The sequence below is a fragment of the Nycticebus coucang genome, chromosome 24 (genome assembly GCF_027406575.1).
Source record: "Nycticebus coucang isolate mNycCou1 chromosome 24, mNycCou1.pri, whole genome shotgun sequence".
Taxonomy (NCBI): domain Eukaryota; kingdom Metazoa; phylum Chordata; class Mammalia; order Primates; family Lorisidae; genus Nycticebus; species Nycticebus coucang.
Genome location: NC_069803.1, coordinates 25726410 through 25741690, shown reverse-complemented (window position 1 = coordinate 25741690; position 15281 = coordinate 25726410). Strand labels below are relative to the sequence as shown.

General features: G+C 49.0%; 1 protein-coding gene across 2 annotated transcripts in view; it reads left to right on the top strand.

The window, feature by feature from the left end:
* Positions 1-394: 394 nt before the first annotated feature.
* Positions 395-15281, top strand: part of EBF2 (EBF transcription factor 2) — a 197277-nt gene continuing 182390 nt past the window's right edge. The window contains exons 1-6 of one of the 2 annotated variants that reach the window (XM_053578271.1): positions 395-1030; positions 3467-3623; positions 4679-4742; positions 4996-5051; positions 5518-5591; positions 11939-12007. In XM_053578271.1, coding sequence (XP_053434246.1) covers positions 900-1030; positions 3467-3623; positions 4679-4742; positions 4996-5051; positions 5518-5591; positions 11939-12007 — 551 coding nt within the window. In that variant the 5' untranslated portion in view covers positions 395-899. Of the gene's footprint in view, positions 1031-1499; positions 1606-3466; positions 3624-4678; positions 4743-4995; positions 5052-5517; positions 5592-11938; positions 12008-15281 lie in introns of those variants that run through there. The other variant, XM_053578272.1, reaches the window with a different exon arrangement.

Here is a 15281-nt window from a genome sequence, read left to right as displayed (position 1 = left end):
GCTACAAAAACCTACATCTAGACTGAGGCAGGATCCAAGGAGGCTTCCCGCTCCCGTGGCCAGGCCGAGCCGGCGTGTCCTCAGCCCGTGGGGCCGGGTTGCTCTACCCCAAGTCAGTTCGGGGGCTTGGGAGAGGGGCTCCCCCATCCAGCGCACGCAAGCACGTGGGGTTTGGGCAAGGACTTGGCGCCCGCAGCTTTCTGTCCCCTTTCACCTCCCGGACTCCCGACAACGCAAAGCGTGGCGCGCGCCGCCTGAGGACGTCGGCTCGGCTCGTCCGCCGCTGGCCAATCCCGAGCGTCCATGCAAATGAGGCACCTTATCGGGCCGCGGCTCCGCCTCCGGCGGCCAGGGCCGTAGTAACCCATTCATGGGGCCCGCGCGCGACTGCAGCCGGGCTCTGTGGCGCTCGAAGCCACCGCCTCCTCTCGGCTCCGGGTCTTCCCCTTCCTTTTACAACTGATCCTGTTGGGGATTTTTTTTTTTTCTAAATTGGAGCGGTGGGGAGGAGCAGGGTGGTGGTGGGGCGACCAGGAGGAAGGGGAGAGATTAGGCAGCCATCAATCTCCTGCAGTTTCTCCCAGAACAGGTGATGCTTCTAAATTGTGATCACTTTCAGGAGGCAGCGCTGCAGCTGGAAGGATGCAGGGGCTGAAGCGGCAGATCTGAACTTGCGGAGGATAGAAACATAAACTTCGACCGCATCAGTCCGCACCTCTCGAGGGAAGCAAAGGACGGGTTGTTATTATATTTTTTTTTGCCAGAGAGACTCAAACTTCGGCACTTGTTCGCCATTCTTGGATTGCTTTGGAGGACGGTTTGCTGGCAGCATTGGGAACAGTCAGGACTGTGTTGTAACTCTTATTTTTAAAGCGACAGTAGAGGATCACACTTTTTAAATGTTTGGGATTCAAGATACTTTAGGAAGAGGACCGGCTCTGAAAGAGAAATCGCTGGGTGCGGAGATGGATTCGGTCAGGTCCTGGGTCCGGAATGTCGGAGTGGTGGACGCCAATGTAGCTGCGCAGAGGTAACTGAGACGGCCGCACAGTTATTATGCTCTCCAAGTATCTGGCTCTTCCTGTCTCTGTCTCTCTCTGTCTGCCCTCCTCTTTCTCATCTCACTCTCCCTTTCTTTCTCCCCCCATCTGTCGCCCTCGCCCTGCGCGCTGGGGCTCGCCCTCGGGCAAGCAGGTCGCTCCAGGCAGGGAACACTTAACCGCAACTAGCGCCCGAGTTTCTTAACTGCCTGGGTCGCTCGTGTTCCTCTCCCCACTCCTTCCCCCACAGTCTACTCTTTGGGAGGAAAAATAAAAAGTCTGGCATCTAAACCCAGAGTCCTGCGAGCTACTCTGGCCCAGAGAGAGAGAGGACCCAAGCTGGCCGCGGAAGCAGAGAGTCGGCTTCCTGGAGACTCCGGGTTTCACCAGTCCTCCTGTGAGCCTTTCCTCCCGCATCTCGCCGGGCGGTTCCTGGAGCCCCGAAGCACCGCGGCCAGATGGTGGCGGCGGCGAGAGGAGCCGGAGAGGCCGGAGCGGCTGCCAGGAAGGCGCGGTGGGTCGGCAGCTGCAGGAGGGCGGACAGGCTGGAGTGTCCGGCTCAGAGGTAAAACACTGGGCCAGAAGTTCGGAGCCCGGGAGATGGGGGAAAGAGATGAAAGAGAAAAGACGCAGTAATAGCTGAAGAAGTCTCAGAAGAAGAGACGAGGAAAGGAGACCAGTCTCCGGGCAGGCACAGGGTCACCAACTTCTAGTTCTGCGCTTCCCTGAAGTTCATTTTGTTTCTAAGCGTCCGCATGCTGGGACAGTAAACATCAGGTCCAGAATGTCCCCTTACGACGTCTCTGTCCCCCTTTCTCATCACTGCTAAGCTGTGATTTGCGGCCTCCACGTCCCTGTCTGCGAAAGGCAGATCTATTACCCCCCAAGAACCCGCGACCTCTCGCCTTTGCACCCGCCCTCCTGGTCGTCCTCCTTTAAGACCCAGCATCAGACGGAAATCACCCGGTTTTTCAGACAGGCCTGGTGTCCCGGATAGAGCGAAGCGGCTGCCGCCCTTGGAGGCGAGGAGGCAGAAGTCGCCTGGCCCTGGGACTTTGGCCGGCCTGGGTTCCCTCCCGCTAGCCTGGGTCAGGGATGCTCTAGTATCCGTGGGTCAGACGCAGCATCGCACCGCCGTGGCGGCTTCCGGAAGCAGTCTGGGGCCCGGCTGGACTGTAAGCCGAGGGAAACAGGCAGCCCAGACCCGACTCCTCGGGCTCCTTAAGAACGCCTTCGCCCACCTTCCTCCCCTTCCCAGGATCAAAAAGTTTGTTAAAGCTGGACGCAGCAGTCCGAGCGGAGGGATTCTAGCCAAAATGGTACAGCTTCAAAACAGTGAAGCACTGTTTTAGCGCCAGGGTACAGGTTGGGTGACCCCAGCGCCCAGGGCAGCTGTCGCCATCGATGCGCTCCCACGCGTCCCAAGCCTTCCGGGGTTAAAAGTGATCTGGTAGCAAGTTCGGCCCTGGCCCACACAGGTCAGCAGGGAAACGTGTGCACGCACTCAATGCTCCGGGCGCCTCCCGGGTCCCCAGCCTTGGGTTTCACCGTCAGCGATGTTGGCTGGCGCTGCGGGCAAACCCTGTTTGGGTGGAGATTGCCTTGGCCCGCGACAAGGGTGGTTCTCTGCTTAACATTTTGTCTTCTCCGCGCCCAGCAGCTCTGTGGGCGACGGTCACTAGTGTCGTTTGTCCTCTGCAGTGTGGCATGACTCTTGTGAGTTGTGCCCTCTGTCCCAGGCACAACTTTTCGGAAGACCTTGGGAAGAAGCAGTGCGGGGAGGCGCGTGGGGCGCAGACTTGGGCACTGGGTGGCCCGCACGGCGCCTCTGCTCCGCTCCTCGCCGGGTTCTTTTCTACTGTCTTCTGGAGAGTTAGTGTCAGGGGTGTTGTGGGAAGTGGCGACAGAACAGGTAACTCAAATGAAGATGGAGTAAAAGCGTCACTTCTTTAAAAGCAAAGGAGGCGCTTAATCCCCTAACCCCAGGTGCTAGCTCTGCTTCGTGATCCAGTTTTGGTGTCATGAGCGGGGGGGATAGAGGCAGCCCACGGTATAGGACACAGGCCACCGGCTTGGGGACGCTTCAGGCCTCCGTGTGCAGCGGGGTCCTTCGGTTTCCACTAAAGGCCTGAAAGTGAGCGGGTGGCGGTGGGATGCCAAGAGCCTGGACCCTAGTGGTGGCAGCGACCCCAGGTGTCAACTCTGACACGAGACCCTTCACCTTTCCTACCCCCCATAGCCATTGCAACTCCTTTAAGGAGTCTTGGCTTCTTAACTTGAATTTTAAAAAAAGGCCGGAAGGGTCCAGGACCTTAGACCCAGGACCTGGACCTCTCTGTTCCTCTGCGGTGTTGCCTGAGTGCGGTAGTAACAGTGGTCTTTCTCTCCTTCCCGGCTTGATGGTGTGCTGGTGTTTTCCTGTGCAGCGGGGTTGCCCTGTCTCGGGCCCACTTTGAGAAGCAGCCTCCCTCCAACTTGAGGAAATCCAACTTCTTTCACTTTGTCCTGGCGCTCTATGACAGGCAGGGGCAGCCGGTGGAGATCGAGCGCACGGCTTTCGTGGATTTTGTGGAGAACGACAAAGTGAGTGCCCCGTACCCGCCTCACCCTGGCCAGTGAGTGCCCCGTAATCCCACCCCCCGCCCCGGCCTAATAACTCCCTCCTTGCAAAGCACTGAACATTCCATCTGTCACTCGTGACACTTTTCCACTTGCATCAGTAGGGATGATAAATCGAGGCTTCTCACCCCAAGCCTCCACATCAGTGGATTCCTGCACCGCCTCCCACCCCACTCGGCACCGAGTGCTGCAGGAGCCTCTGGGTCCTTAGCGCCTTGGATTGACCACGCACAAATGCCCTTCCAACTAGATCATAATTAAAAAGTACACCCAGGGCCCCGATGCCCTTCTCTGGGTTATTTTAATCATTTTGCACCTGCCAGCTCCAGGAGAGTGGGTCAAATCAGTGGGTACTAGGGTCAGAACTAAACGGAAACCTACAGTCGAGCCTCGGCTTTGCTCTGGCCCTGTCTTCTCACCTCCTCTTGCTCTCCGAGGCTGCCTCTTCCAAACTCCAGCCGGTATCTGGGGGCTGGAAAACAGATGTGAGCAAAGGAAAATGCCCTCTCTGGGCCTCAGTCTCCTCTGCTGTGCAGTGTGCGCTTAGGGCAAGCACTTCCCAAACTCCCTCCTGAACCTGAAACTCAGTCCCTGAGCTCAGAGCCCCGGCAGGCTCATTCCTCTCTGGAGAGGTCAGAACGCTGCCCTTGCAAATGCCAGGGGCTTCCTGAGGGCAGGACAGAGCCGGTTGGGCAGGGTGGGGCCTGTTTAAAGGCAGCTTTGGCACATTGTCCAGTTGTGTGGTTAGGGGACCGCACTGCTGAGGACATTTTAAAAGGAGAGGGACAGAGGGCTGAGGAGGGTCTAGTGGCTGGGAGCTGGGGCAAGTTTCTTAGGACAGCCACCTGAAGGGTACACCTTCCTGCCCTTTGCCCTGGGGCTGGTCGGCGTTGCACAGATCTGCGGTTTGGTGGGGGAGGAAGGCGGCGGGAGACGGTGTCGGGGCGCCTCTGCTGGCTTCCTCTCCTTTGGGGGGCCTGAAAAGCAAGGGAATCCAGAGCTGCTGCCTGTCTTTCCAGGAGCAAGGCAACGAGAAGACCAACAATGGAACCCACTACAAGTTGCAGCTCCTTTACAGCAACGGTGAGCGCCCGGCCGGCTGACGCGCGTCTGCGGCTTCCGCGCGCGGAGGTGCCCGCGTCTCCGCAGCTGACCTTGCCCGGGCGATTGGGATCAGGGTGGATCTGGGAGATGAGGGCGGCGGGAGGCTGGGTTGGAGGTTGGAGGTCTCTACCTCCAGGACGGGTGGGCCTGAAGCCCACGGCGGTGGAGACGGGTTTGGGGTGCCGGGAAGGGCTTTGCTTCCCTGGTTTCCAGCGGGTCCCTTTCCCCGCAGGCGTCCGCACGGAGCAGGACCTCTACGTCAGGCTCATCGATTCTGTCACCAAGCAGGTGAGCCAGGAGGCTACTTGGTTCCTCCTCGCCCGCGCCTAATCTACCTCCCCTGGTCTCTGACCTTCTCCCTCCAGCGGGTCGGACTCCACGTTCTCCTCCCCTCTGCGCCCACCGCAGCTTGTTCACTCGGGAAAGTTTTTTCCTCTCTCACCAATTGACATGTTTTTGTCAGGGTGGGGCAGGGGAGGTGACAAAAAGAAGAGAGGAAACAATCATTTGGAGATTCAGTCCCCCAAACTTTCCCTTTTTGCAAACTTTCCCTTTTTGCAAAGAATGATGGGGCGAACTTCTCTGTAATTTCAGTTGAGGTCAACCCCACAACTGTCCCGGCTCTGTGCTGCGGGCAAGTCCTACAGTGGTGACAGGTAGTGAGAGGGGATGCGATCTTGTTCTTGTTTTAAGTCCCCTCTTTGTCCGCCCACCCCCTCCTTTTCTTCCCTTCCTGCCCCCACCCCTTTCACAGCCCATAGCTTACGAGGGACAGAATAAGAATCCAGAAATGTGCCGAGTGCTCCTAACACACGAGGTGATGTGCAGGTAAGAACCGCCTTCTCTGGGGCTTGGCTGGAAGGCCGGCGGGGGAGCCGGGCTTGCCAGCTGACTTTCTGGGGTTGGAGACACAGAGGGGTGGTCTGGAGTGGGGTGGGCCCCGGGCAGGTCCACTCCAAGCGCACCTCCTTCCTTTAAGGCAAGTTTCTTAGGGCATGTCCGTCTGTGGGGACTTGGAAGGGAAAACCAGGACTCCAGATTTTACCTTTAGGGTTTGGAAGGCACTTCCTTGGGCACCTGGAACTCTCCACAGTCCCTGGTCTGTGGGCAGCGCTGGGAGAGGGCTGGGCAGCCCCAGGCCCGGTTTGGGATTTGGGACCTTCCTTGAGCCCACTGGTGACTGCTCAGTTCCTGCCAGGCCTGCTCTGGTAGATATCCAGGCAGGCCACTTGTGGAGTTACCCACTCAGAGCCCAGAAAGCACTCACAATGGGATGGGGGGACCACCGGAGGGTTAAGCAGCCATTTTTGGGGGGCGCTTCCCGTCATCTAGGTACCCATCTGTGATTTGGGGGGGGGAGGTCACTTCTGTGACTTGACCTGTCTGGGCAGTTTCTTAGGTCAGAAGAGACTGCTGGTAGAAAGATGGATCCAGGCAGAGAGGGAAAGGGCTCCCCTGTGGGAGAGCAGAGACTGGAGAGCAGCTGGGTTGTGGTGGTCTGGTTGTGAAAAGTCTAGTTGACTCCCCTTTCTCCACCTTTCCCGTTTTCATCAGAGTCCTATGCATGTCCTTCTTTCTTCTGCCTGACTAGAAGAAAATAAAAAAATTAGAAGAAATGTATCCCCATTTATTCTTTCAACAAATGTTTATTGAGTGCCTAGTATGTGCTGGGTATTGGGCCTGGTGGTGGGGATTCCTCGGCAAATAAGAAAGGCTATAAAAAGGAAACTCTGGGAAGAGTGTGGTTACTTTACTATAAAATTCCAAATGTTTATTTCATATGTATTTTTCTTTCCCATTGAGGGGCGGCTGCAATTCTTGCTTACCCTGCTGTTGCCTTGGTGAATGTATTCCAACTCTAGACTTTCTAGTTTTGGGTAATTGCAGGCATCTCTGAAGCCCTGTCTTTCTCCCCAAACTAGTCAGAAAGAACCATAACAATCGGACATGTTTGTTTTGGTGTTGACCAACTATTAGGAAAACAAACTTTCCAAATGCAAAGTTCAAGTCTGCCAGTGGCCTCAGTTTCCTTGCCTGAGTAGCTGGGTGAGGGATTTGGTGAAGGAATAAGGAGGTAGATACTCCCTTATCCCAGGGACCTTTGATAGGTTTATTCAGAAAGCAACTACAATTCTAAGATGTACTTGCATGGAATACTGAGATTAAACAGTCAGAATGCTTTGATTTGGTCGGTTAATTAAAGGGAAGATTTAAAAAAAAATTCCTCTCTACACTTTTAAATGTCTTGATTTGGAGAGGTTACTTTCTGAAAAGAAAAACAACACTCAAAAAATGGCCCATTGACTAATGAATTATCCCTATCACTTTCAATAATACTTTCATGCCCCATCCAGCTGTAGTTAAGGCTGACATTTTTTATTTTTAAGCCCAATCAAATCCTCCTCATTTTATGCTGTTTAAGTAGCAGCATCAATTTTTAAAGCCTCTAGTTTAGTCTGCATTAGTAACACAGTATAAAAATTTAATGTACTGTAACTTCTCTGCATTGGAAACCTAGGAAGATGCTCTGCTATTTTCTTCCCAAACTAGAATTTAAAACAAATATTAATTATGGGTAAATAAATGATCCATTGGATGGGTAGTGTGTGTATGTATGTAGATAAGATGGGTGATGGCAAATATTGGTTGCATCTGAAGGGGAAGTTTTCCTCTAATCTGTCAGAGCTGGTCAATTCTCCAGGAAGGGGGAAAAGTTCCTTCTCTCAAATTTTAGGAGTCAACTGTGGCAGTCAGTGTTTTTGGAATGAATCTGATGTCCTGCTCTTGCCTGTCCTTAGTTGCAATTGCACGCTGTTATCCGGCATACCTGGGAACTTCCCCGATGGTTTTATGTTCTGTAATCTCTAGTAAAAGGCTCATAAATTAGTGTTTAGCTTGGGGGTGGGGTGGGGAGATGAAGCCAAAGGACAAAATAAATCTCTTTAGGAATAACTTTTTCTCCCTTCCCCAATTGTCTCTGTTCCTCTCTTCCCCTCTTTGGTTCATTTTGCCAATTATTAGCAAGGAGAAATCTAGTTATGTCGCTGCCAGCCACCCCTGAGCCCTCAATGCTCAGAGGGTTAAAAGATACTATAATTTGAACAGAAGTCGTCTCAAGGCCTACAGCTGGCTAATAACAGAGTTGTATTGAGCTCGAGCAAACCTCACAGCTGTGACTTTCCGCCACAAGGCGCAGGCTAGACAGGGCACTAATCAGATGGGCCAGCCGGGCAGTGGGGCCAGTGTCTTTATCGGCCAGATGGTGTGAATTTAGACACTTTTGTTATGCAATCGCAGGGAGGAGTTGGGGAGAAGAAAACAAAACAAAAGCCGCCATGCTGTGCGCTTATTTGAGTTTGAAATTAGAGACAGATTTTTGAAAGTTGAGGGTTGAATTTTAAAAACAATTTTGGAGGGGAAAGGGACATATTAGCTTGTCGTAAGCCACAGTTTGGCTGACCGGTCATCCCATCTTCTGTCTAAGGCCGGGGGCTTTTCCTCCTTCCCAAACTGCCCTTTATCCTTCTTCTTTTTTCCTTTCTAAAAAAATGCAGGCACAATTCAGGATTGTGATAAAATTCCTCATATTCCCTCACGTCCCACCCTCAACTTGTTTTATTCTTTCTCTCTCTCTTTTCAAAGACACCAGGCAGAGTCAGGGAGAAGCAAAGAGGCCCGTGAGCACGTTGAGAGTGTTTTAAATAAAAGATTCTCCAAATAAGTACTTGAGTAAAATAAACCAAGCCAGACAGAGAGGAGCAGTTTTCATTTTTATTCGTGGTGGGTGGGGAGGGGAGCATCTCTGAGCCTCTCTGGGATTCTTAGGAACACAATCTTAGCCTATTGCCAAGTTCATTTTTTTTCTTTATTTCTTTTTTCTCCCCCTACCCATCTTATAGTCATTTTTGGTTTAAAAAAAAAAAAGCACTTCTCAGGAACTTCAGATTGAAAGCTTGTTAGGAATCCTAAAGACTGTTAACTGAAGTAGCTGAACCTGGAGTCTGTTCACCTGGGCTTTGTCTATAGGGCAAAGGGAAGGGAGAGCTGAGTTTGTATCTGAGTAATTCAGGGACCCAGTTCACAGTGTTTGAGGAATGTGGGTTCATAAACCTCTTAGCCTCCCCATTTCCCTTTCCTGGTGCTAATACTGCTGGTAGGAGGACTGTCATTTAAGAAACAAAATAAAGAATAACTAGGATATATTAATGAGACTTTTTCTTTAAGAAAAAAAAGAAAAAAGAATTTGCTTTGGCTGATTTGGAGACCCAGAGAAGTTTTAAGAAGGGCTCAGATGGGGCCAATTCAACCAAGTTCTATTATTTTTATATCTTCACTCTAATAGTTCCACGGCCAACTGAGTGTTTTCTATATATTTTCTGTGCTGAGTATTAACCTTCGAGATTATATTTAAATATATTACTGTTGGAAAATGGAGACTGGATCCTAAAGTTTTTTGCATTTTTCTTTGCGTACCATTTCCTCCCAAGCTGATCCCCCACAACTGTATTATAACAGCACCAGGCTCACATTTTTATCTGTTTGTCTTTTCCACCAGAGAAAATCCTCGTGGCACACAGCTGAATTCAGCTGAGTAATTTTGCAAACTTACTCTGCCTCCTCAGAATCATTCCTCCCCAAATTAAACAGATTGGCACATTCTGACCGCCTGTGCTCCTGTAATTAAATTACACCTGGAATTGCACATATATCTGGGGTTAGGTTGATTTGCTGTAGTGTCAGAGGAGAATCTAGCTGGAAGATCTTTGGGTAAGAAGCATGGATGGGTCTTGGGGAACTGTGTTGCTAGGGAAAGTGATTTGCCTGAGTTAGCTGGAAGATCTTTGGGTAAGAAGCATGGATGGGTCTTGGGGAACTGTGTTGCTAGGGAAAGTGATTTGCCTGAGTTGCGATGGTATTACGTCGACATCAGCAATATTTCAGAAACGGGGAGAGGTGGGAGACAGAACTGGGTGGAGGTGGGGATTTGGGAAGACAGACAAGAACTTTGGAAGGTGGGAGAGCAGCCGGCCTGCATTTTTATTGGTGTTAATCTTAGGGTGGATTGAAATTTTTAAAAGTTAAGACCTAACATATTTTCAAAGGCCCAATATTATTTCAGAAAGTCCCAGTGGCAAACTCTCGTATTTGAGAAAGTGATACCATTTTTCTTTTCCTTCCTACTAATTTGATTAAATTATAGCTGCTTGGTGAACCTACTTTCACATCTCTCAAGTATATTTTACTTTCTGAGGATGGTAGAATTGTTTTCCGATTAGTCCACACATCCCTGCATGAAATGGTTTTAAAATGTTTAAACATACTTATGATTATTACTATTATTGAGTTTATATTTAATTCTGCAGAGGATCAGAGAGGGCACAGACGGACTGCAGAGAGCCACAAAACAAATGCAGGACTGGGCTGGTGCTAGGCCTGTGGTTCCCTGCTGCCATTTGGCTAAAGGTTCCTCGTGGGATCCCAGAGCCACATGCACTTCAACCGAGAAGGGGCTCTAGGGATCTTCTAACCCAACACTTTCATTTTATATGTAAGAAGGAAAAACTCCAGAGGGGTTAGAAAGAGTTGACTGCATTCATGCAGCTGGTTGGCGACAGCTTAGACGCCAGAACCCCAGTTCTCAGGACAGCAATCTTTCTGTGGCACCACGTCAAACTTAAGTTACACAGACATGGTCATGGGAAGGGTAGCACTCCCATACAACTTGGTGATCATTACCATTTCTTAGGCATATTCTCCAATTGGGATGGATGAAAATTATTTTCTTACAGGCCACGTCAAGGCCACATCCTTAACCAGTTGCAGTTAATAGGGGCCCACGTGCTTGGAATGAGCTGATATTCACAAGTCTGTGGCCTCAACAAGCAGCACATGGGCAACGTGGTGGGGCGGGGATAGTGATTCCCCAGAGCTTCCTTACCACCAGGCTTCCATGGGTCTTCTCACATTTCTCTAGGTCAGTGGTTCTCAACCTTCCTAATGCCTAGGCCCTTTAATACAGTTCCTGTGGGTCGTGACCCCCAGGCTGAGAACCGCTGCGCTCAGTATTTCAAACAGATCCTGTTGGATGGGATTGTTTTGCTGTCTGCTCACCTTCGGAGTAGTTTCTATCTGTTGTAATTCCTCTAGGGGGTCTTCTTTATCTCATTCCCTCAGCTAATCCCACCAGCATTTATTTATTTTATTTATTTGCAGTTTTTGGCAGGGGTTGGGCCTGAACCCTCCACCTCCGGCATATGGGGCCAGCGCCCTACTCCTTTGAGCCACAAGCGCCGCCCTCCTACCAGCATTTATTAAGGGTTTGTCCACCAGGTACCCAGTGATTTGCAAGGGGGAAGGAGAACTTTCCCCCTTGGGAAGTAGAATTTTCAGGACTAGGATTTACAAATGGCAGAGTGCCACTTCTCTTTCAGACTTAGTGGAGATTATTGGGGATACCACCCTATCTCTCTCTGCCTCCTTTTCTTTCTGTTTGAAAGTGTACACCATAGTTCTGCTCTTCCCCTTTTATCTTTGGAAAATGACAAATGAGTGAATGAATAAATATTAAGTGCACCAAGTTCTCTGGATAAAGATGTTATTTCAACAGTTTATGTATAATCGTACAGGCAGCTACTTGTAGCCTATTTTTCTAAATTTTCCTTTCCCCTCTTTTTTTTGAATATTTATTGAGATACAAAGACTTAATGTGTACATTCATAAAATAATAGAATACCAAACTGGCAGTTACCTTGTAGATCTTAAAATCCAATCATCTGAGATTCAGATTACGTATATGGCTTCTGGGAAAGTTGTGATTTGCCGAGAATCAGCCAGCTTGTAAGTCACAGAGTGAGAGTTGGAATGAGTATATTTTGGCTTCAGAGTCCATGTTTTTTACTTTCTTTTTTTTTCTTTTCTTTTTTTTTTATTGTTGGGGATTCACTGAGGGTACAATAAGCCAGGTTACACTGATTGCAATTGTTAGGTAAAGTCCCTCTTGCAATCATGTACTTTATTTTCTTTTCTAAAACATGGTCAGAAATTCTGCCCTCTAGCAGTTGATAGTTGGGAAGCCACCTTGGACAGATTCATTTGTTGTGAACATTCTCACATGTGTGCTCATTATATTTTCTTGACTTAACAAATCTTTCTTTTGGCTTCTTCCCAATCTACAGTCGATGTTGTGAAAAGAAAAGCTGTGGAAACCGAAACGAGACTCCTTCAGACCCTGTGATCATTGACAGGTAGGGGAAAAAAGATGTTTTTGGTTTCTTTGCTTCACGGAGCTCAACCGTGAGTGTTGATCACTTGGGGCTTTGTTGCAAAGTTGGTTTTGTGTTATCTGAACATCGAATGCTGGGCCAACAGGGGCTATCTCATGCTGGCTCACCTTTCATGGAAGAATTCAGAATCTTCCTTTGGAACGTGTGTCTGTGAATCCACAGTGGATTCTCTTTCAGGTACCCTAATTCTGGCCTGATAAGGAGTGTATAGGATAAAGGATGGTCCATGATACCGTCTCTCTCTAGTACGGTATGGTTTCAATCAGTTTTCTAGAAGAGGTAGTATACCCCAAGTTACCTTTCTCACTGATTGCTGCTGAGTTGAAGACTATCAATTTAGATTACGGTTAAGGATTATGACAAGCTCTCTGTTGCATCAAGGGAGGTTTCTTTCCACCACAGAGAGTTGCATTCTGGGCTCTGTTATATTCAGAATGGGTAAGATTCTTTGGGACAAGATGCTAATTCACTGAAATGTGATTTCGCCATCCCCAGCTGTCTGTTTTTGTGATTGGAAACAGAACTTACAAACCAACGAAGAAATACCAAATTAACTTCCAGCAATCATGTAATTTTTAAGAAACCCCATATTCCCACCCCCTAATTTTTTCTCTTTCGTTAAAAAACGGAATAATTCCCTGTTGCTTCTTTCTTTGGGTTTTCATATTTCTAGCCAGGTCCTGAAATGGATTGGAGAGACCACAGTCTCCAAAGTTGTTATTCCAATATTCCAACGAATTCTCAGTAGGGAGAACGGAACCTCTGGCATTCTTCCCAGAAAGCCAGCTTGGTTTCTTTGTCAAAAGTGTAGCATAGCCTTAGGAATTGAGGAGGCTGGAATTGTGATCCTGTAGTAGCTTCTGACCTTGGGCAAAGCACTCAGCATCTCTCATCTTCAGGCTGTGATGGTGGGCTGGGTGGCACTGTGGGCTGCTGCCGATTTTGGCACTTTTGCGGTGTTCTCTGAGATGCTTGGACAAGGATGACAAGCAAATACTTGTAAAAATTTTTGTTGGATGCCTATGGTGTCTTTGCTATTTTGAGAAGTTCTGGTGAACTGCATTTTAGGGATCTATTTGGGGGTTGCTCCCCCCCCCTCTTTTTTGACAGTGCAGAGAAGCTTAACTATACAAAATTGCAAAGACTCTGGGGTCAGTCAGATTTCTTATTTTATAGATGAAAACCCTGGACCCAGAGTGGTGGCAAGACTTGCACAGCTGGCTGGGGCACAGCTGTCTACTTCTTTTTTTACATTTCAGATTAATACGAGGGTACCAACGATTAGGTTACAATGTTTGCGTTTGTTAGGTGAGGCCCCTGCTGTAGTTGTGGCCCACGCCTAGGAGGTGTGCTGTATACCCTCACATTGTGCCCATTTGGCGGGAGCACACCAATTCTCCTCCCTCCCCCCCACCCCCCACCAACCTGAATTAAATAGAGTTTTTCTCTTGCGTGTATATTACTTTGTTTGCTGGCATCACATTAGTATCTGTCTTTGCTCCTGACTTGTGCGGCTCTTCACCGCCACAACCTCATCATCCTGTCTCTCAGTCCTCCCCATGAGTGCAATCTACTCATGTCTCTGCTTCCCAGATCTTCGGAGGAACTGGGAGCATTTGGGAGGCAGCCTAAACTCAAATCCTCTCCTTTCCACCACACTGAGCTCGCCAATCTTTGTCTGATCTTTTTCACTAACTTTAGCTCCTCTTTCTAGAAGGTCCTCTGACCTTGTGCCTGTTACATCTTTTCTTGTAATAAATACCCCATAAACCAGCTTTAGAAATGTTTGCCAATGTCTGCGCGCTGGCCTGCACCTTGCGTCTCCTGAGCGCATGCGTAAAGGACTGACTCTGCTTCACAGTGGTTCTTACCTTAATTCTTAAAGAATTACAGGTAACAGGCGGCGCCTGTGGCTCAGAGGGGTAGAGCGCCGGTCCTATATGCCAGAGGTGGCGGTTCAAACCCAGGCCCACCCAAAAGCTGTGCAAAAAAATAAAAAAATTGCAAGTAACGTGCCTTTCCAGGCAAAGCTGAATGTGCTCACCTTCTCTTCTACGTAATACATGTTACATCTGCCAAGAAAGCAATCTCTTTACAAATTCATGGAAAGAAAAGATTTTCATATTGGGTGCACCTAATCTTTTGTGCTAGAATGCTTTACATTGTTCCGAGGTGGTGGGGACTGTATCTTGGCTGTCTGACGTGGAGTTCTGTGTGACTGTGGCAGGTATTTTTTTTTTTTTTTTTTACCATCCTGTCCACAGTAAAACAGCCCAGTGTGGCCTCTGCGTTGCTTGAAACAGATGCTACTTCCGAAATGTTGCACGTCTGCACATGGCATTGCACAACCGAAGGGAACCGTCAATTGACCGGTATCAGGTTTTAAGAGAACCCATTTTATTATAAACAGATGCATTTGCTTTGCCTGCTTCGGGTTATAGCTTCCATTTGAAGGTAATCATTTCCTCACTGAGAACTTGTCTTATTGCTTCTGAATGTCTTCTGGGCTTTCCTCTGCCTTCTCGCCTGCCTTCTTGGAAGGGAAAGGGCACAAGTCTGGAGGTGGGAAGGCTGCTTTGTGCCACCCAGGGGGTTGGTTGAACTGTGCATCTGGTCCCCGAGTTCACTGTCTGTCAACGTGGAGGTGTCAAGTTCTCTCGTAAGCACCAAATGGGTATAAAGTCATCTATTCTGGATTTCCTCTGAGTAAATATAGAACTCTGTTCTTTGGCCTTTGTTCCTATAAAGCCAACAAGTTATCTTCCACCCCTTCTCAACTTCCCTTACACAACAGGTACATTCCACCCTGGCTCCAGGGAAGCCTGTTTACTCCCTTGGAATTGTGCATGTTCAGGGGAAGGGAAGGAGGCCCAAGCACGACTCCCAATCTTTTTGCCAACATGGGCCTTTTTCATTTTCTTCCTTGGTAATCCCAGGGTTTGGCAAGATTCCGCCTCCTAGACTGTAATGAACAAGTAATAATGCAGCTGTATTTCCATTTTTATTAATCAAAGAGATGTAAGAGGATGGGAAGGGAAAAAATTCTCATCTTGGACATGACCTTAATGTCATCAGTGGCCAAGTAGAGTTTTTGATTGGGATGAGACAGCCAGCCTTACCACACCAACTTGAGATGTGTCCAGCTCAAACACAAAACAACTTGATTTTTTAGTGAGTTCATGTGACCATCCTGGTACATATTCAGTTTCCAATAGGCCACTTGAAATACAAACAA